A 23,219-nucleotide genomic window follows, 5' to 3' on the forward strand; every position below is an offset into this window, starting at 1 on the left:
CATCGGAATCTGGGGATGTACTGTATGGTGATTAACATAATATAATAAAATAAAATTAAAAAAAAAAACCCAGTCAATAAATCGGCAGAAGACGTGAACAGACATTTCTCCAAAGAAGACATACACATGGTCAACAGACACCTGAAAAAATGCTCAACATCACTCAGTATCAGGGAAATTCAAATCAAAACCACAGTGAGATACCACCTCACACCTGTCAGAATGGCTAAAATGAACAAGTCAGGAAACAACAAATGTTGGAGAGGATGTGGAGAAAGGGGACCCCTCTTACACTGCTGGTGGGAATGCAAGCTGGTGCAGCCACTCTGGAAAACAGTATGGAAGTTCCTCAAAAAGTTGAAAATAGAGCTTCCCTACAACCCAGCAATTGTAGTAGTGGGTATGTACCCCAAAGATACAGATGTAATGATCTGAAGACGCATGTGCACCTCAATGTTCATGGCAGCAATGTCCACAATAGCCAAACTATGGAAAGAGCCCAGATGTCCATCGACAGATAAATGGATAAAGAAGATGTGGTATATATATACAATGGAATACAACTCAGCCATCAAAAAAAATGAAATCATGCCATTTGCAATGACATGGATAGACCTGGAGGGGATCATGCTAAGCGAAATAAGTCAGTCAGAGAAAGACAAATATCATAGGATTTCACTCATATGTGGAACTTAAGAAACAAAACATGAACATATGAGAAGGGAGGGAAAAATAAAATAAGATGAAATCAGAGAGGGAAACAAAGCGTAAGAGACTTAGCAACTGAGGGTTGCTGGAGGAGAGGGGGGTGGGGGGTAACCGGGTGACGGGCATTAAGGAGGGCACGTGATGTGATGAGCACTGGGTGTTATATGCAACTGACGAATCACTGAATCCTACCTCTGAAACTAATGATACACTATATGCTAACTAAATTGAGTTTAAGTAAATAATTAAATACAACCAGAGCTGTCTCTCACTTATATTAAATTCTCAATAAATTCAGTAATCTTTACCATTATTAGAATATTATGCAGCCACTTAAAATTAAGAACAGGTTTTCTGTAGTTACAGATGTTCAACAATCTCCAAGATTGTTGCAAAGTGGGAAAAAAAACCCAAAACAGTGTGCGAGGTATGCTATTATTTTACATTTTTAAAAAGGGAGTATATGTGTAAATACGCATATCGCCTCGGACAATCTCCAAAGGATACGTGCGTGGCACAGGGAATGGACGGCCTTCGGTGCAGGGATGAGAAGACAATTTGATTTTCACCGTACGGCCTTTTATGCCACTCTCATTCTTTGCCTTGTTCATTATTTACTATTCAAAAAATTGGCTAAGAGACAGAAAAAAGAAACGTGGGCACTAATCAGAGTCGAGGACTATACATGTGGTCTTCTCCGGGGGCACGGGGAGTTTCTGGCTTGCTTTCGACAGCCTCTCTCCGGGCTGGTATCTGTGGCTGGTGCCAAACCAACCATGTATAGTAAGGTCAAGGGGGTGGCCCAGGGAAGAACCCCTAAAGTCTGCTAGAAGCACCGCCATCCCCAGAAAAGCCGGCTCTACTCCTGCCTGCCTGCATAGACTTTGCGTTTGTGACGAGCATTCATTTGGTTGGAAGGCTGATCAAAATGGCCAGTGCTGGAGAGACGCCATGCACATCACCCCGTCCTCGGGGCCCCTGCACGTGGAGGAGCTCTGTGAGGGAACTGACGGGGGGTCAGGGGTTGGCACTCGGTGTGAGCAGCCACAGCACACAGTGGCCCAGAGCAGACGGTCCCCGAAGATGGCTTTACGGGGAGGCGTGCAGTGTCGCTGTGGGGTGCATAATGTCTGCAGGTAAGCCACATCGTCCGACCTGGTTTTCAGAGTAATCAAAGTGAGGCTGAGTTGTGCTTTGGCCAGGCTGGAGAACATGCCTGATCTATGTCTTATTCCCCGCCTGGCTCAGGACTCCAGGTTGAGGGAGATGGGAGCTCCTTTCTGACCCCTCAGATACTCCAACAGTCGGGGTGATTCCTTTTATCTCTAAGAAACCCCCAAGATGATGCATGAGCCTCATGGCCTGGACGGGGCGGTGTGGGTTAGGTGGACGCCAAGTCAGGGAGAACGTCACATCACAGCCCGCGAAGGCTCGCTGGACCAGGTGTAAACCGCTCGTACGCGGCAGAGGCCCTTTCGATGCTTCCTCCAGCTTGTACGGTCTCACGGCGCTGCACTGATTCATGCATGAGCTGTTTCCCCCGTAGATGGTGGGCATCCTGGGGGTGCTTGCTTTCTTCGGCCTCCTCTCCGGCCCCTCGCCTAGCACAGCACCAGGCGCTCAGCAGGGCCTCAGGAAACACCTGCTGGAAGAAGGAAAGCGTCTCTTCCAAGAAACCCTCACCTTGCGGGGAAGAGGACAGTGAGGGTTGCCATGGAAACCAGATGGGCATTACTGCCGCTCTGCTCCGCCACAGCCCCCATTCTGTCCCCCATAAAAAATCCCGCTCTGGCTTGTCAGCCGCTGGCAGGAACCCGGCAGCAGGGCATAGGTGTGTGAGCAGGTTTTCAGCCCCGGAGCGTCCGACTTCAGCCCTGGGAAACCAATTTTGGGTCTCTGGCCTCCAGCACTGTGAGAGAATAAGCTCTGTTCTTTGGAGCCCCCAAGTGTGCAGTCATAGGGAACACCTCTTGTCCCTCTCCTCTCCCCAACACAGAGCCTGGGGCCAGCTTCTGTCCTGCACCCTACGGGGCAGCCACAGCTCGCCCCACTTGATAGATAAGACACCCACAGTCACCTGACAGTAAGTGCCACTGCTGGGACCCACACCAGGAGGTCTCGCTTCTCAACCAGACCTCTAACCCCTGGGCTGTACCCTCCCTCTCTTGACCTTCGGCGGCCTCTGCACCTCCCAGGCCAGCTGGGGCCTTCGGCCTCGCATGCTCACGCTACCTGCCCGGTGATGCTTTGGGCTTCTGCTGCTAAGCCACCTGCCCACTCAGGCAGGACTGTCCCACACCTTCCCACAGCCCTCCCCTCTTCTTCCCGGCGTCCACACCTCGTACGTCACTATGAAGCATCACTCAGGTACGTGCCGTGTTCACACCTCCCATCCACACCCCTGCACGCATCTCTGTGTACTCTGGACCTTCCTTCCCGCAAGGCCCGGCCCCCTCTCCAGTGAGGACACCCGAGCCCTGGCTCCCACCTTCTTGGCACCCTCTTTTCCGCAACTGTCCCTGCCCTCGCCCCAAACCCTCAGCCTCCCCGTCTGTGGAGGACTGTCCCCAGCAGAATGCTCAGAGCTCTGGCATCACTGTAAACGTCCTTCTCCTGGCCCTGGGTTCCCCTTAGTCTGCTGCTCCCCATCTCTGCTTCCTTCATGGCCAAGTGGGGGAGTCACAGTGGTTATGGTGGCCATTCTACTCGCCCCATGCTCCCCAAATCTGCTCTGGCCCTCGGCCATATCCTGGTGGCAAAGACCAGACCCCTCCCAGTCCTCACCTGATGGGACTGTAGGCAACATCAGACACCGCTGGTCACCCCTTCTTCTGGAACCCCCTTCTCTCCGCTTTCTTGCCCTCACTGCCCTGGGTTCCTGTTACTTTTCTGACGGGGTAAAGGCTGCAGTTCCTGAGGGCGCCGTCCCGCTCCCCACCCCCTGATGCCACTCTCCACTCTCCCTCCTGGGTCCTGGAGCTGCCTCCTCCAGGGTCCCAGAGCTGCCCCCTCCAGCCCTGAGCCTGTGTCTGAACAGACATGCCCGTCTGGTGTCTCTAGGCATCTTCAACTCGCCCAGCCCAGAAATGCCTCTGGATCCTTTCAAAACTCAATCCTCCCTCTTCCCTTGTCTTAGGAAGCAGCATCCCTGTACGCTGACGGCTCTTCTCCCAGAAAGCCCACTCCCAAGCTGTCAGTGGGTGTGCTATCCTCCCTCGTCCGTCCCTGGATTCCACAGATCCCCATGTAGCCAGCAGGAGGGACATCACACAGACCTACACCCTGGGGGTCCTCCTGGGAAACAGGCCCTGAGTGAGGGGCCCCTGTGCAGCCCAGCCAGACCACAGCCAAGGGAGCTGGAGGCTGCCGAATGAACGCCACTCTGCTAGGGTGTCCCCTCCACAGCCGGACGCCCTGGGGCGAACTCTGGGAAGCCTGTGAGGCCATTTCATACCTAGGAACATGCTGTGCTTACTCCTGGTTTGAGTAACACCGCACCTTCTCACCACCTTAGCTGCCAAATTAACCATATAGCCTCTAATGTATCTGCTGGAGATTCTCCGTCCAGCTTATCACTGAGGTGCGGCATCACCCCCACAAGCACCTACTGTGTGCCAGGCAGAGGCATGGCATCACCCCACAAGCACCTACTGTGTGCCAGACAGAGGCGTAGCATACCCCCACAAGCACCTACTGTGTGCCAGGCAGAGGCACAGCATCACCCCCACAAGCACCCACTGTGTGCCAGGCAGAGGCGTAGCATACCCCCACAAGCACCTACTGTGTGCCAGGCAGGTTTGAAGCACTGGGGATAGATCAGTGTGCAAGACAGAAAGTCCCTGCCTTTGTGAGCCTACTGCCTGGATGGGAAGACAGAATCCAATGTTAAAGAAAAGATAAGACAAGTAAAGTGGCTTCTGACAGCCTTGAGCAATGTGAAGTAAGTCGGGGGCGGCGGGGGGCAGTTAGGATGACTAATGGAAGCTGCTCCAGGTCATGCCTTGCACTGGCTCGGTGTGACCCTCCAGCCCATCTCCGTGTGCTTCTGCCATGCCAGCCTCATACCCTTCTAGACCCTCAAGTGCCCACCTACGACCCTTCATGAGCTCCGTCCATGTGGCTCCCACGAGGTGCTCAACACTCAGGTCTCAGCTCCCCTGACCCACCCCTTGAGGGGCCTCCCGGAGCCCCCAGGCGAACGTGAGCCCCTGCTATTCTGCAACCGAGCCCCTTGCTCCTTCGTAGCCCCCCACACTGAGGAACTGTGGGGTGAGCCGTGCGTGCCTTTGTACTCTGCTTGCGTGCTTCCCGTGAGGACCAACATCAGGACGATTCGCCAGCATCGAGCCAGGGCCTCCCACGTTTTAAAAATGATTGCACACGGGAGCAAACAACCCAGAAAGAACAAATGAACTGCACAAATTTTAGGTGACTCGCTTAATTTCCCTGAGTTCCACAAATGAGAAGCAAAATCACATTGCCACGGTGTTAATACAGAATAAAAAAGGTATAGTTGTACAAAGACATACCACGCAGCCAGCACATGGAAACCACTCAACACATAGATCTAAAAAGCCTCGATTCAGCCAATACTCACCCAACGCCAACTCTGTATGAACCACAATTTGGAGACAGTTTAGAAGGGGATGCTGGCAGCATCAAAAGACAGTGACGGTCTTCCTTTAAATAACAGGAAATAAGCACAGGCCTGGACTTTCTTTCTTCTCTTCTTTTCCTTTCTTTCTCTTCTTTTCCTTTGCCTCTTTCAGAAAAATCTAAGTGCAATCTTTTCTAAAAGCTGTTTTGTCAATAGAACAATGGATCTAAAAGCACAGGGGCCTGGGCCCAAACCCATTAACATTTGTGTGACCTTAGGCAAAACCAATCAACCTTTCTGAACATCAGCTTCCTTTCCAGAGCACTGTGAGAATTACCTAAGGTCACGGGAAAGAGTTGCCTGGCGGTGGTCAGGGCCAGAGCAAGGCCGGAGCTAAGACACTGTGGGTTCTCCAGGCTTCTAGAAGCTTCCAGAGCTAAGACACTGTGGGTTCTCCACGCTTCCAGAAACTTCCAGGAGCTGTGAGTGGTGCCCAGTTTCTCCTCCCTCTTGTCTCTGCATGCTTGGGGCTGAGCCGCCTCCATTATGACAACGGTCTAGGAGCCTGACACAAACTAGAGGAAAGACCTCTCCCTCAGATCCTCTCTGTAAGAGACAGGCCCATGAAGAAATGATGTCGGAGATAAACAACCACGCAAACCAAGGAGATGCCCTTTGTCAAAGATAAATCAGCAAGAGCGCACGAGGTCAGGGCTCTGGCAGGTCTGAGAAACAAGGATGCAATCAAGACACTTAATGGCATATTTAGATGCCCAGCTAAACCTCACATAAGAACTATAAATGAGATAAATTATTTGCTAGAGAAAAAAGGTGTTTTTAGTGGGGATACAATCACAGATTTCCATGCATCCTAAGCCCCTGACATTCTGAGTGACGTTTTCTTTCTGGGAGCTCCTAAGCCTAAGTCAAGATGGAAAGATTAAAAGTAACTGACAATGCTATGATTAAAAAAAAAAACCCACCAGGTCAACCACGGAGTCTGAAATACAACCTGCGTTCAATAAATACTGAATGTTGGGATGGGGGTGCGGGAGAGGAGGGGGGAGGGGGGAAGNGATACATCATATCAACAAGAAAAGACTCAAGAACCATATGATCCTCTCAATTGATGCAGAAAAAGCATTTGACAAAATACAGCATCCTTTCCTGATTAAAACCCTTCAGAGTGTAGGAATAGAGGGTACATTTCTCAATCTCATAAAAGCCATCTATGAAAAGCCTACTGCAAGCATTATTCTCAATGGGGAAAAGCTGGAAGCCTTTCCCTTAAGATCAGGAACACGACAAGGATGCCCACTCTCGCCACTATTATTCAACATAGTACTAGAAGTCCTTGCAACAGCAATCAGAAGACAAAAAGGGATCAAAGGTATCCAAATCGGCAAAGAAGAAGTCAAACTGTCTCTCTTTGCAGATGACATGATACTCTATATGGAAAACCCAAAGGAATCCACTCCCAAACTATTAGAAGTTATAGAACAATTCAGTAAGGTGGCAGGATACAAAATCAATGCCCAGAAATCAGTTGCATTTCTATACACGAATAACGAGACTGAAGAAAGAGAAATTAGGGAATCCATCCCATTTACAATAACACCAAAAACCATGCGTTACCTTGGAATTAACTTAACCAGAGACGTAAAGGACCTATATGCTAGAAACTATAGATCACTTTTGAAAGATATTGAGGAAGACATAAAAAGATGGAAAAATATTCCATGCTCATGGATTGGAAGAATTAACATAGTTAAAATGTCCATACTACCCAGAGCAATCTACACTTTCAATGCTATCCCGATCAAAATACCGAGGACATTTTTCAAAGAACTGGAACAAATAGTCCTTAAATTTGTATGGAACCAGAAAAGGCCCCGAATCTCCAAGGAACTGTTGAAAAGGAAAAACAAAGCTGGGGGCATCACAATGCCGGATTTCGAGCTGTACTACAAAGCTGTGATCACAAAGACAGCATGGTACTGGCACAAAAACAGACACATCGACCAATGGAACAGAATAGAGAACCCAGAAATGGACCCTCGGCTCTTTGGGCAACTAATCTTTGATAAAGCAGGAAAAAACATCCGGTGGAAAAAAGACAGTCTCTTCAATAAATGGTGCTGGGAAAATTGGACAGCTACATGCAAAAGAATGAAACTTGACCACTCTCTCACACCATACACAAAAATAAACTCCAAATGGATGAAAGACCTCAATGTGAGACAGGAATCCATCAAAATTCTAGAGGAGAACATAGGCAACAACTTCTATGACATCGGCCAGAGCAACCTTTTTCACGACACATCTCCAAAGGCAAGAGAAATAAAAGATAAAATGAACTTATGGGACTTTATCAGGATAAAGAGCTTCTGCACAGCCAAGGAAACAGTCAAAAAAACTAAGAGACAGCCCACGGAATGGGAGAATATATTTGCAAAGGACACCACAGATAAAGGACTGGTATCCAAGATCTACAAAGAACTTCTCAAACTCAATACACGAGAAACAAATAAACAAATCATAAAATGGGCAGAAGATATGAACAGACACTTTTCCAATGAAGACATACAAATGGCTAACAGACACATGAAAAAATGTTCAAAATCATTAGCCATCAGGGAAATTCAAATCAAAACCACACTGAGATACCACCTTACGCCAGTTAGAATGGCAAAGATAGACAAGGCAAGAAACAACAATTGTTGGAGAGGATGTGGAGAAAGGGGATCCCTCCTACATTGTTGGTGGGAATGCAAGTTGGTACAGCCACTCTGGAAAACAGTGTGGAGGTCCCTTAAAAAGTTAAAAATTGAACTACCCTATGACCCAGCCATTGCACTACTGGGTGTTTACCCCAAAGATACAGACGTAGTAAAGAGAAGGGCCATATGCACCCCAATGTTCATAGCTGCATTGTCCACAATAGCCAAATCATGGAAGGAGCCGAGATGCCCTTCAACAGATGACTGGATTAAGAAGCTGTGGTCCATATATACAATGGAATATTACTCAGCTATCAGAAAGAACGAATTCTCAACATTTGCTGCAACATGGACGGCACTGGAGGAGATAAATGCTAAGTGAAATAAGTCAAGCAGAGAAAGACAATTATCATATGATTTCTCTCATTTATGGAACATAAGAACTAGGAAGCTCAGTAGGAGAAGAAAGGGAAGAAGAAGGGGGGGTAAACAGAAGGGGGAATGAACTATGAGAGACTATGGACTCTGGGAAACAAACTGAGGACTTCAGAGGGGAGGGGGGTGGGGGAATGAATGGGAGAGGCTGGTGATGGGTATTAAGGAGGGCACGCATTGCATGGTGCACTGGGTGTTATACGCAAGTAATGAATCATGGAACTTTATGCCAAAAACTAGGGATGTACTGTACGGTGACTAACATAATATAATAATAAAAAATTAAAAAAAGAAAGCAAAGAAAGGAAAAATAAACAACTGATATAACCAATAACAAATCCTATGTTTCAGATGGTGTATTTGGTATAAATGGACCTTCCAAAGATTGTGGCCCTAGACTGAGCGTCCCACTGCTCTCAGGAAGGCCTACGCCTCTCATACGTCCTCTCTGTGGACGTTCTACAGGCAGAAGCTCCGGGGATCTAGCAAGCAGTAAAACCGGTGAATGCCCCCTCCTCTCCCACTCCAACAAGCAAACGGAATCCAGAACCCTAGGGAGGCACCCTGAGTTTTTCCCTCCCCTTCAATGTGCAAACTACACCCCCCTCTGGGTAGACCCACTCAGCCACATGGTAACCTTCCTGCGTACCCCTCTCCTGCCCAAGCCTACTGCTCCTGCCCTCGTCACACATCCACATCTCCTACAACTGTCCCTGGACTCACCCTTCTAAGCCATTCTCTGTTTGTATCTGGAGTGGCCTTCGAGAACACAAATCTGCCCATATTAACAGGCCACTCCCTGGGTCTCCAGTGCCTACTGCGGAGCCTGACATTCAGAACCCTCCACGAACTAGCCCGTCTCACCTGGAGACTTCACTTAAGTAACTTGACCCAGGGCACGTGGTGGCACAGCCCAGACTTAAACCCGGATCTAACTCCAGGGACCACTGGGTGTCGCTACTGCTCTGTGCTATCTGGGGCCTTGCCTGTTTCACTGTCCATCTGTCACATAGGCTACGCCCGTGGCAGGCACTATGCCTGTTCATCACCTAGAATACAGCTTACACAAAGATGGGTTCTGTTCTTATTAAGAGTGATCCAGGTAATTTGGACAAATTATCCCATCAAAAGCTAGTTAGAAAAGCTGGGCAAAAGCAAAATCAGGTTGAGACCATCCAAGAACTAACAAGGAGTAATAAAAGACAAGGTCAAGACCTAGAAGAACAAAGAAATACAGAGAGGTAGATACCCCTACATCTGGGGTCACCCCATTCTGAAAGGCACCTGCTACACACCCGAAGAAGCAGCCCAAGGGCTGATAAACTCTGCAGAATTCTCAAAAGATCTGTAGAACTGGGGAGACAGAAACTCAAGTCCAGGGACTCCAAGGAGAGGTCATCCTGATGAAGTCCCCGAGCTTTTGGTTGGTACAAATGCCTTAAGAGAAAAGATAAGCCAGAAACAGACAGCCCTTTAAGGACCTGAAGCCCTGCTCTGAATGATCTCAGTCTCTGACAGTGTGGAGGTAATCCACGGTTACGCCCCTAGCTGTCCAGAAGTGGATCTCATCCTAGTCCTTGACTGTCATCCTAAACGTTCACGTACACTGTCAGGCACACAATCAAAACGACCCAGGCACAGGACGAGACAGGAAACAGGATCACAAACTAAGAGCAAGGACAGATGAAAGGCGCAGGACATGGTAAAGATAAGTTTCAGAGACTTTAAGATAATTAGGCATCATATGTTTGAAGAAGTAAAAGAGAAGACAGAATTTTAGAAGACAACTGGACGCTGAGAAAGGAAACACACAAAGAAGCCCACTGTAAATATTTGCCAAAAGGACAGGGGGAAAGGCCAAGCTCATGAGCCTCACCGAGTGAGTCGGCTCGTGGCCTGGGATCCCCGCGCTGGCCAGGAGCAGCCGTGAGCAGTGCAGCAGCAACCTGATTGGGAGCGTGTGCCCTCCAGCCAGGCTGCCTGGGCTGGAGCCTGGCTCTCTCACGTACTAGTGTGAACCCCGGGGCAAGCTCCGCAGCCTCTCTCAAGTCCCCATCCACGAGACGGTAAGAACAGCAATACCTGCTCTGTAGGGTGGCTAAGAGGATTACGAGTTCATATTCATGAAATGTTCAGAACTGCATCCAGCTCTCGGTTCTGCGGTACCTGAGTGGTATGTTATAAGTATGTGTTATGTAAATAAAAAGAACAGAATTCAGTTCGGCAAACACACTGCCTGTCCTGCCTCTCTCTCTGGCTGCCTCTTCCTTTATTTCTTTGTACTCAATACCCCATCCACACATCAGTCATACCAAGTTACTTTGCTTCACCACATGCATCTTGCTCATTTCCTATCCTTTCATCTGCCCTTTCTTCCCTCTGCCTGAAGTCTTTCTTCTCTTAATCCACTTGAAAGCCTATACCCAGGCTTCAAGAACTAGTTAAAATATCATCTCCTCTGGGAAGCATTTCCATGACCCTCTAGGAGGTAATTACTCCCACTTCCTGGCTCAGCTAGTCTTGCTTTTCCTTTTAGCATGGGGTTCATCAAATTGTTATGGTCACTTCTGTTTATGCGTCTGTCTTCCCCATTAGCTCACAGCACGAACTATGTCTTATTCATCCCTTTTCCCAAATACTAAGCATAGCAATAGTTGCATGATGACTACTGAATAACAAATGAATGAATGAATGAATGAATGAATGAATGAATGAATGAAATGTACTCAGTGTTTGCACTCATGCCGGTGCAGTTAAAGCATTCATCACATCCAAGCAAGTATAATGTGATTGAGAATTCTTACTCTTCCAAAGCTTGAAGCATGCTCCCGGGGTCCTCTGAAGACAGAATGTCAATCATTTGGTCATTGAGAGCGAGGTCCTCATTGACACCATCAGCTGAGGTGAACTGGGAGTGCTCCAGCTTGCTCTCATGATGCTGAACCTGCAGGGAAATTTCAGGAACAACTGAGTGGACTTTCTTGTGAATGTCATATGCTGAGAAAGTTATGAGGGAAGGCAGGGATCTGCAGTCAGAGACCTTTGCTGGCCCCGCCACTTGCGAGTAGAGTAAACTCAGACAAGACACTGCATTTCCCTGGGCCTCCATTTTCTCATCAAAGAATAGGATCATATTTGTAGTAGCCCTGCACAGGGTTATTGTGCATGTAGACAAAACAATGGATGGAAAGGCCTTTGCAACCTGTAAGACCTATAAAAATATTTCACCATCATCACTATCACCATCACCATCACCACCATCGTCTCCATCATCATCATCACCGCCATCACCATCATCATCACCGCCATCACCATCATCATCACCACCATCACCGTCATCATCACCATCATCATCATCATCATCATCACCATCATCATCATCACCATCACCACCATCATCATCAAACATCATCATCACTGCCATCATCATCATCACCATCACCACCATCATCACCAACATCATCATCACTGCCATCACCATCACCATCATCATCACCATCATCATCATCACCGCCATCACCATCATCATCACCATCATCATCACCATCATCATCATCATCACCATCATCATCATCATCACCATCACCACCATCATCATCACCAACATCATCATCACCGCCATCATCATCATCATCATCACCATCACCACCATCATCACCAACATCATCATCACTGCCATCACCATCACCATCATCATCATCACTGCCATCACCATCATCATCATCATCATCACCATCACCACCATCATCATCACTGCCATCACCATCATCATCATCACCACCACCATCATCATCACCGCCATCACCATCATCATCACCGCCATCACCATCATCATCACCGCCATCACCATCATCATCACCATCATCACCACCATCACCATCATCACCACCATCACCATCATCATCACCAACATCATCATCACCGCCATCACCATCATCATCACCGCCATCACCATCATCATCACCATCATCATCGTCACCACCATCACCATCATCATCACCAACATCATCATCACCACCATCACCATCATCATCACCACCACCATCACCATCACCATCATCATCACCATCACCATAATCATCATGCAGAGAGAAATTCCATTTGGCAGATAGACTTCAACTTCATGCATCTGGCTGGTTGTTACTCAGAATATAGAATTGTCAAATGGAAGTGACATGGGAGATAATTAAGCCCAACCCAATGATTGGATAGATATATCTGTTTTGTCCCTATTGTTGATTCTGCAAAGTGGGTGATAACTATAGCTAATATTTAAGAATTCCTGTCCCTGTGTCTTGTATGTGTCATTATCACAAAACTGTCATGACAAAGTAAGTGCTGTTGCTCCACATTACACATAAGAAACCACAGCTCAGAGGGGTAAAATAACGTTATCTGCATTCACACAGCTCATGAAGAGTCAGGGTTGGTATCTGGTCCCAAATCGGTCTAACTCCTAGGGTAGGAGGAGTGAGGTGCTGGACAGGGAGAAGAAGGCTGTCTCGTGTTTTATAGCACACTGTCTCATTGGTTGCCTCAGGCTGGCAAAAATAAAGAAAAATGGGAAAAGAGTTCATCCTGTGAACTTCAAGGGTCTTCAGACCTTAAATCAACACTTTTCTTTCCTCTCTGCAGGTGTAACGATCAGCCTTTCATCTCCAGGAATGATTCCTGCTCCTTCATCAAAGCAGTAGGGACGTTTTGTTCTTCTGTGATGGATAATGGCTTTGGGAGAGAAGCCCAAGGTCTGATTAGAGGGGCCCTTTACCTCCTCCTCCCTTTTGCCTGCCATGGACACTGTGGGCCGATCTCACTTTGAAATGACCATCCTCCCCTCTGGGAAGCAGACACCAAGTGAACAATGGGGACAGGACCTGCAGCCTCCAGACACGGCCCCCAGAAGCCAGATCCGGCCTACCCTTGGCCGCCTGAAGCAAGTGTTTAACTTCATGGGCCTCAGTTTCCTCAATAGAAAGTGAGGGGGAGAGATGGCAGATGTTCTGTTCAAGGTGCTGGGCCCCTGCATGACACCGAGTCTCAGCAGCTCCAGCCCTCCCGGCCCTGCAGGGACCAACCTGCCACGGATGCTTACTCCCCGCAGTGCCTTCTGGGGGCAGCTCCGCAAAGCTCATCTCACTCTATGAACTGCCGCCTGATTGGATTATTCAGGGCCTTCCAAGCACCAGGCTCCGTACCAAGCAGCGGGGATGGTGGCAGATACCATCTGTTTTCTACCCATGTCCCCTCGCCCTTGCTGCTTCAGGGTCTACTAGCCCAAGATCCATCAGTCGATACCTACACTTCTTTCCCTAAAGGCTTTTGCTGGCCGTCAGAGCCCATACCAGGGAAATAACATCACCCTCTGTCCAGGCCCCTGTGGGAATGCTGACAATACTGAATCCCTCTGTGGCCCTCCATCTCGTTCATGTCCACTCTTGTGGTTACGTGTTCCGGGCCCCTTGGAGAGTAAGATACGTAGCTTAGAATGCCCACCAAGGCTGGAAGGGGGAGGCTTGTTTAGGCCCTCTGAAAATTTGTTAAAGATAACATAGTCTCTCCCCCTCCCAATGCACGGATAGTGCCACAAGATCTAATGAAAGGATAGCTGTCAATCACAGGCACGCGAACCCTTGGAGGTACGAGTGGATGATCTCACTACAATGCCTTCTGCACAACCCCTCACTCTATAAAATCCAGAGACTAAGGTCTGGATTTTGTGAGAATGGCCGCACAGGACCTGGATCACCCCTGACCTGATCCCCTGTCACTAAGTTATCCTGAATAAAAGTCTATAAATGGTATGGAGAGGCCTGTTTCATTCTCTGGTCTCCAAGGGCCTTCTCAATGGGGAGGACAGTCCTTCTTCCCCCACCTTCTAACAGCCCCTTTACCCCCATGTCCTCGACCAATGACCAATGGGCTATGATATATACTCCAGCTCTTTCCCTCTTCAGGTGGGGTGACTCTGAGGCTATTTCCCTACTGTCCCCAGAGGTCCTGGGCAGGGTGAAGCTCCAGAAACCCACAGGGGTAACCTGACCAGCTGCCTTCCCTTCCTGCCTCACCTCCTGACCCTACACCAATACTTCCTGGGATCACTCCCCATATAAACTACTTGCATTTGGACTCTGGTCCCGGGGTGTGCTTCTGTGGGAACCCAGAGCAAGACAGGAATACAGAGATTAAGACATTCACAGACAAGTCCAACAGATTAGGAGGTATGCTTGGTGGGGTCTACAGAAGCTAGGCCAGGAACCTGGAAACAGGGCTCCCACCCAGCCAGAACTATGCTCACTGAAGGGCAGAGAGAATAGAAAAGCCCCTGGTGTGAGTGTGGTGTGCTCACGCTCTCAGGGAACGCTGAGTCACTGGGTCGACTGGGGCTGAGAGGGGAAGTGGACAGTGGCAGCAGAGGTGGGCAGAAGCTGGCCAGGGGGGATTCCTAAGCCAGGCCGAAGGATCCAGTCTCCCCTGAGGATGAAGTGAGTCTCCAAAGACCTTTCAGCAGGGAGTGTGGACCAGGACCTGACTTAGTGTGGCGTGAGCAAGGAGCTGGCCACACAGATGGGGGCTGGGTTATTCAGTCAGACCGCAGGGGCCCTCAACCCTGGCCACTTGCTGGAAACATCAGGGAGCTTTAAAAATGACTAATGACAGGGCCACATCCTGGGACTGTCCAGTCAGAGTCTCTGCAGGTGAGCCTGGACACAAGCGTCTGTCATTTCCCCAGGGACTGGGACATCGATCCAGGGCTGAGACCCATTGAACTGGAGGATAAACGTCGACCCCGCGGCTATTGCCAACCCAACTACCCTCCAGGAACACAACGCACATGGAGACCCACCTGATGTCTGGTGGGCAGGCCTCCCTTCAAACACTGATATCGAGCCAGGAAGAAAAGCGTGACCCAGGTCAGCACGAAGGAGACGATGGAGGCTATGAAGAATCCTGCCACATGAAGGCCATGGTTTGGGACAACCTAGGGGATGAGAGAGAGAGAGGGGGACTTGTCCATGGTCACACTTCACATCTCTCAGTCAGGTCACAAGGAAGAGTTACAGCAGAAGCAGCACGGAGTCACGGAGACTGGCCTGGCTCTGGCCCCAGCTCTGTCCACACTGGCTGAGACCATCTTGGCCTGAGCCCAGCACTGCATTTCTCTGAGCCTGTTCCCTCACAGCGTGGCTTCCACACAGCACAGCTGAAGCACTGAGCAGGACAAACACTACCAGGAGCCCAGCATGGTGGCTTGCACATAGTAGGACCACCCACCCCAAGCCTGGCATTATGCGGGCACCCCAGAACGTGACATGCCCGGGTCCATGTGTAGCAAACCTAAGGCAGCACTAGGGCCCGTGAGCTGCTTTGAGTCAAGGGCAGAATTTGTATTGGCCTTCCCTCCCCCCGCGCCGTCTGCTCCGCTTTCCCAAAAGCATTAGAGGGGCAAACCGCAGCCCACTCTGGCCTTCAGGACCATGCCAGAGGATGCACAGGGCAGGAAGGCAGCCGGCTGCCAAGCAAACCGACAGCCTGGCTTAACGGGCCCGGCCCCTCTCTCCTCAGAGGCGTCCTTTGGGCTTCAGCCAGCGAGAGCTGGAGCCGAATATGCATCCGTGACAGGCCAACAACAGTGAGAAGCTGCGAAGTCCTAGACGCTCCACCTTCAGCCCCTCCCTCCACCACTTCCTTAGGTTCGAGATCTGACAAGCCCTCGGGATGGGCCAGGCGCGGGACTGAGACTGCTGTCACGCTTAAGCATGCATCAGAACCAGCAGGACTCGTGGAAACACGCATCCCCAAGACCCACCCTGGGCTCCTGATTCACTAGACCTGGGGACAGGGCCTCAGAAGTGGCTTTTCTGTGCTATTTGTCCGAGGAACACATTTTGAGAACCACTAGGCTAAGAGTTTCACAAGGCTTAACTCCTTGAATTCTCCCAAAGACACTCCGAACAAAAGAAAGAGCTCTGGATTTTTAATCCGACAGATCTGGATTGAAATGCCGCCTCTGTCTAAACAGTTGTGATACCCTGGATGAGTGACTTGACCTCCGGCAGCCTCACTTCTCTTGTCTGTAAAATGGTGATAAAAATACCTCCTAGAATGAAAATTAAATAAGGTAGTAATATAGAATTAGTACAAAGCTTGGCTCATGGATCAATCAGCAATTATTTACTGAGTATTTACTGTGTACAGGGCTGTAAGTTGGGATTCTTTCTCCATTTGTGTGATGATACTCTTTATGTGGGCACTGACTGGGTCTGACCCAGGTCCACCTCCTATTCACAGGTAAGGGGGACCTGTAAACAGCAGAGTGGGTGAAGCCTGGGCTCAGGACTCAGACCACCTGGGTGTGGCACCGTCTCTGCCTTATTGGTCACATAGTATCGGTCAGATGAGTTCATCTCTCTTGGCCTCTGCTCCTTCCCTTATAAATTGAGACAGTGGGCCACCTCCAAGGGTTGTACTGAGGATTAAACAAGAATATGAATGAAGTTGAATGAGGTCGTTAAAAGAGTGTCTGGCTTTAATACTTGCTCACTCAACACCAGTGATTCTTGCCGCGTCTTCTTTTGTGGGCTGCGTAAACTAAGGCAACTCCCTTGGTACAGTAACGGAGAAGCTATATGGTGGACGTTAATGAGTCATTTTATCAGAAGGTGGCCTCAAAAACAGACCTGGACTGAGAGCCTCACATTTTGATAACACTTTCATCCTTTGGAATGTTTTCATCAAAATGTCCAAACTCAAAAACAGGAGGGACAAAATATGTGTGTCCGTAACAAGTGGCTTTATAACGGTCGGCCCTTTAACCCAGCAATTTCATGCCTAGGATTCTCTCCTCAGGAAATAACTTAAAAACATGCATAAAGCCTTATATACAAGGTTGGTTTGGTCTAGAAATATGCACAAAGATTTGTTTATATATGAGGCTGTTTTGCAGAGCATCACATAAAGTAACAACACAAACGTGTATGGATCCTAAATGTCCCCAAAACAAAGAGTGATTATATTTTAAGTTTCTATAAATTATTCAATCCATATAATGAGCAACTATGTAACCACTTTATTACATTTAAAAAGCACAGTAATGTACATATACTAGGGAAAAGAGTTCTTAACAGAAGTCACAAGTGTTTAAAAAGAAAAGCAAATTTCCCTGTGTTACCTTCCCCTATCCACTCTAATCCAGCTTCCCAGGGGTGAAAGTCTTAAACCAATACTGGTTTTAGTTTTTATGATTTAGTTAACCAGAATGGTTAGTTAATTTAAATACTCTAAAAATTATGCATGTATCTTTATTTCTTGAGTCATCAAATTACATATTATTAACTGAATTGCTGTTTTGACAGATGTGAATTTAGGTCAGGAATTTTTACCTTACAGATTTATAAGTTTTGTAGCCTATAAATATTCCTTTCCGTACTCCCTTCTAATTGTAATGATTATTTTTAGTTTTTCAATTAGCCACCTTTGTAACTTTAAATTAAAAAATTAAACTTCAACTTTTATAGCACTTAATTTAGAGACTATTTCTTGTCATCTCATCTTCTTACTTAAAAAGGTAATGAAACTAGTGTCCCACACTTGCCTCCAACTTGCCTTTCCCACTTCTTTCTCCCATAATTTATTAGGTTTATAACATATATACTTTGTTCTATAACCACAATTCTTTGTGATTGTTTATAGTTTCATTCCAGAAACTAAAACTAAAAATTTTAAAAGACATTATGATGATGATGATTAGGAAAATGTTATTCACTGAAAAAGTACAAAGTGTAATCCTATATTACTATATATCTGCTCTCCAAAGCAGTATATTTCTAATTCAGTCCCTTTTCTTACACTTTATAATTATTCAAAATCATGCCATATTTTTAGTTAGCCTCAATTTGGACTGACACTCCTTTTTGTGTACTTTTTGTTTTTCCTGGAGTTTCTCACTGCCTTTCTTTTTTCTTCTGGTTATATACCATTTACTTAATGGTATTATCTGTTACAGGGGATGGATTCTTTTTTCTTAAAGTCTTCATTTCCAGAACGCTCTGACACTCTGATCTAATCAGTACTGGTTACTTTCCAGGCCTGCTGCACTGCTGTCATTTGGAGCCCTCTCTTTACAGCTTTCTGTATTGTCACACATTATTCATTAAAGCAAAACTGTTTCTTGGATCCCATTTCTTTCTTTTCCTTGGATGCTTTTTTCCCCCCAACTCCATGGAGTATTCTCAGATTTGTTTAGAAAAGATTTTTTATTTCATATGTCTTAAAATGTTGTTACTTTGCCCTCACTGGATTGAAAATTTGGCTGAATCTATAACTCGAGGTCCAAAACCATTTTTCTTCAGAACACTCGATGTATCATCCCACTGTCTTCTGGCATAAATGTATCTGATGACTTCTTAGAAGGGTCTGTTTTTGCTTTCTAGAAATTTTAAGTTTTCCCTTTTCCTTTGGAGTTCTGAATCTTTAACCATTAAAATTTTTGAATAATATTTTTAATTACAGTAAAATACACATAACATAAAATTTATCATCATAACCATTTTTCAGTGTGCATTCTAGTAGTAGTAAGCACAATGACATTGTTCTGAAATCATCCCTACCACCAAACCCCAAAACCTTTTCATCTTACAAAACTGAAACTCTGTTCCCATTGAAACATTTCCCCTTTAATCTTCCCCCCAGCTCCTTGCACACATCATCTTACTGTCTGTCTCTATGAATTTGACCCTCTAAGAACATCGCATAAGTGTAATGATACAGTATTTGTCTTTTTTGACTGGCTTGCTTCACTTAGTATAAAATCTTCATGGTTCGGGGCGCCTGGGTGGCACAGCGGTTAAGCGTCTGCCTTCGGCTCAGGGCGTGATCCTGGCGTTATGGGATCGAGCCCCACANCATGGTTCATCCATGTTGCAGCATGTGTCAGAATTTCCTTCCTTTTTAAGTTTGAATAAAATTCTATTGTGTGTGTATTTATATATTGTTTATCCATTCATTCACTGATGGACACTTGGGTTGCTTCCACTTTTTGGCTATTGTGAATAACGCTGCTACAAACATCAGTATACGGATGGATATCTCTTTCAATTCTTCTGGGTATATACCCAGAAGTGCAATTACAGGATTATGTAATTCTATCTTTAATTTTTGAGGAACAGCCAAATTGTTTTATCTTTTTTTTTTTTTCCGATAGTAACCATCCTAACATGTATGAGGTGGTATGATCATGGCTTTGATTTGCATTTCCCTAATGATTAGTATCTTCATGTGAATACTACACATGTGTATATCTTCTTTGGAGAAATGTCTGTTCAAGTCCTTTGCCCATTTTTCAAACATGTTGCTTTTTAATTATCATTGAATTGTAGAACATTATGGACTGAATATTTGTGTCCCCCAAAATTCATCTGTTGAAATCCTAACCCCCAATATGATGGTATTAGAGGTTGAGGCTGTTGGGAGATAGTTAGGTTTTGAGGGTGGAGCCTTCATGAATAGGATTAGTCCCTTTATAAGGAAATGAAGAGGCCAGAGCTCTTTCTGCTCTCTGCCATGGAAGGACACAACGAGAAGATGGAAATCTACAAACCAGTAAGTGGATCTCATTAGACACAATATCTGCCAACACTTTGATCTTGCACTGCCCAGCCTACAGAATTGAGAAAATAAATGTCTGTTGTTTAAGCTACTCAGTCTATAGCAATATACTATAACAGTCCAAAATGACTAAGACACAGGAGTTTCTAAAACGGTATGAATGTTATTTTCTCCCATTCCATGGGCTGCCTTTATGCTCTGTTGACTGTATCCTTTGATGCATGTAAATGTTTAATTTTGATGTAATTCAATACACCTATTCTTTTTTCTTTTGCCATGTGCTTTGGTGCCATAAAGAAAAAATTGTCACTAAATCTGACGTTATGAAGTTCTCCCCTATGTTTTCTTCTAAGGGGTCTTACTCTTAAGTCTGTGATCCACTTGCAGTTAATTTTTGTATATACTGTAAGGCTAGGGTCCAACTCCATTCTTTTGCATGTGTATATCCAGTTTCCCAAACATCATCTGTTGAAATGCCTTTCCTTCTCCCATTAGTCTTTCCGTTTTGGTCGAAAATCATTTGACTATCCATGCAAGGGTTTTTCTTAGGCTCTTGATTCTGTTCCATTGGTTTATGCGTCTGTCTTTATGCCAGTACCACACTGTTCTGACTATTGTAGCTTTGTACTAAGTTTTGAAATCAGGAAGTTTGGGACCTCTAGCTTTGTATTTTTTCAAGATTTTTTTTTGATTATTCAGGTTCCTCTGAAATGACATATGAATTTTAGGATGGGTTTTTCTATTTCTGGAAAAAATGCCTTTGAGATTTTGACAGAGATTGCACTGAATCTGTAGATCACAGCATTATGAAGTGTTCCAATCCATGTGCACAAGATGACTTTCCATTTATTTGTGTCTTCTTTAACCTCCCCTGGCAGGGTTTTGTAGTTTTCATTGTACAAGTCTTTCACCTCTTGATTAAGTTTATTCCTAATCATTTTATTCTCTTTGATGCTATTGTAAATGATACTGTTTTCTTAATTTCCTTTTTGGATTGTTCATTGTTAGTGTGTAGAAATGTAACCGACTTTTGTATGTTGAAATTCTAATACTATTTAAAAATGCTAATGTATATCCTAATGTATAACATTTTTATATCCTAATGTAACATTTTTAAAGAAGGTACAAAATGGGTATTAAGGAGGGCATGTGTTGTGATGAGCACTGGGTGTTATACACAACTAATGAACTGTTGAACATAATAAAAGATTAATTTTTTAAAATTAATTTTTAAAAACCATATACACAGAAAAATCCCAATTTCATCAGAACAAAAATAATATATACGCACACATGTATATACATATATATATAACCTGTGAAGAATATCCTCCGTAATTCTGCTGAGTGATTGCCTGATGAGTTTTTTCTTGGTTTCTGTGTTTTCTAAGATCTCTACATGAGCATGTATTACTTGTATAACCAGGAGACGATAAAAAGAATAATAAATGGTTTTTAAAGGCAGACAAGGCAATGCAGCACTCAGATGCCCCTTCGAGGAAAAACTTGGTGCCCAGCTATGGGCCGTGTGGTCAGTAGAGAGCCTCCAGCTTCACGGTCTAGATCAGCTGCAGAGAGTCACCTCGCCGAGCTCATGCCCTTCCTGGAGGCAGCCTACATCTGGTAACAGAGCATGGCAGAGGCATAATGGCCAGCCATTTAGCCTGACAAGGGACCCTCAGACAGGCAAAGCTTGCTCCAGAGTTCACTGCCAGGTGAGGCTTTGTCACAGATCACAGTGACACATATCACAACTTCGCAGTCCTCTTTTGTCCAATCCCACTTCCACCTTCTTCCCTTCACAGGTGATCACTGATTGTGCTGGGGGGAACCCCACAACCACCCCAAGTTTGATGGTTCACGAGGAGGACTCACAAGACCCACCCTATAGCCATTCTCACAGCTATGATTTATCACAGGGAGAAGATACAAAGCAAAATCAGCACAGGGAGAAGGCACATGGGGTGAAATCCTGAAGAAATCCAGAGTCCTCTCTCAGGGCCGTCACACAGGACTTGTTTAGTTCTTCCAGCAACAGGTGTAACAACACAGCAAAGCTCATGAGAGACTCAGTGCCCAGGGCTTTTCTTTTTTTTTTTTTTAATGACATGGTATTTTATTTTGTGATACAAATATTGATGGTGTTATCACTGTTGTCTTACATCTCCAAACTTTTTTTTTTAATGTTTTTTAATTATATTATGTTAGTCACCATACAGGGCTTTTATCCAGGCACCCTCTCCCTAGCATGTTCCAAAGTTCCAGACTCCCAGAATGAAAGCAGGCATTAAGAATAAAATATATTGTTTATAATATATTTATATACATTTATTTGTATTTATACTAGCTTCAGCACAGTGAGCCACTCTTATCAGTTGGGGGAATGGTGGCAACTATTCTGAAATCCAAGTTCCCAGACATTGGGCAAGGGCTAACCTTGCAAGCAGGCCTTTCTAAGGAGGGCCATCTCAAGCCAGATATATTAACTGTTTTCTGAATGCTGGTAAACGTACTATACCCCAAACTTTGTCTCAGCATCTGCTTCTGGAGAAGCCAGTCTGCGACCAGTTTAATTAGGAATGGCTGTAGATTACAAGAACATTAAATGTATTACTAGGGGCTAGAAGACAATAAAAGCAGTCCTCGTTCCTGTGGCTGCAGTCAAGGTTCAGTTTTTCTCACAGACCAACAAGGTCAACCTGACCTTCAAGACAGTCCCAGTCAAGTTAGCTTTGGCTGGAGCTTTGGTCCAGACATTTATTGGAAACTGAATCAAAGAGCAATGCCACATATGAGTTTTTTGGCTATTGATCAATCAACCTCTGTCCAAAGATGCTGTTATCAAATATGGTCAGGGAACCAGTTCTGTTTCCATATTTGAATATCCTCCTGATTCTAAATATTACATTTTAATTAAAACCAAAATGACATGCAAATTCTCCATTTGTGCTGGAAATAGCCCTCTGTGCCCTGATATGTATACCTACTGGATAAGAAAAAAAAAATCAATACACTGTATAAATATGAATAGCATTGCACAGAGGTTACATTAAAATACTGATGGAAAGGAAACAAAAACTCTGTGTCTAAAGAGAACAAAGGGGATATTGATTAGCAATTTGTTTTCAAGATTCCTCTTCCACAGAAGGCAAATG

The 23,219-nt window shown here is 45.8% G+C and overlaps 1 protein-coding gene across 4 annotated transcripts in view; it reads right to left on the bottom strand.

Moving 5' to 3' along the window:
* EVC2 (EvC ciliary complex subunit 2) overlaps positions 1-23,219 on the bottom strand; it is a 115,839-nt gene that overhangs the window by 65,436 nt on the left and 27,184 nt on the right. For 3 of the 4 annotated variants that reach the window (XM_034672139.1, XM_034672140.1, XM_034672138.1), the window contains exons 8-9: positions 15,305-15,439; positions 11,265-11,404 (exon numbers count right to left, since the gene is read on the bottom strand). In XM_034672139.1, the coding sequence (XP_034528030.1) occupies positions 11,265-11,404; positions 15,305-15,439 (275 nt within the window). The remainder of the gene's footprint in view (positions 1-11,264; positions 11,405-15,304; positions 15,440-23,219) is intronic. The other variant, XM_034672141.1, reaches the window with a different exon arrangement.

Source organism: Ailuropoda melanoleuca, chromosome 11, assembly GCF_002007445.2.
Source record: "Ailuropoda melanoleuca isolate Jingjing chromosome 11, ASM200744v2, whole genome shotgun sequence".
NCBI classification, from domain to species: Eukaryota; Metazoa; Chordata; class Mammalia; order Carnivora; family Ursidae; genus Ailuropoda; species Ailuropoda melanoleuca.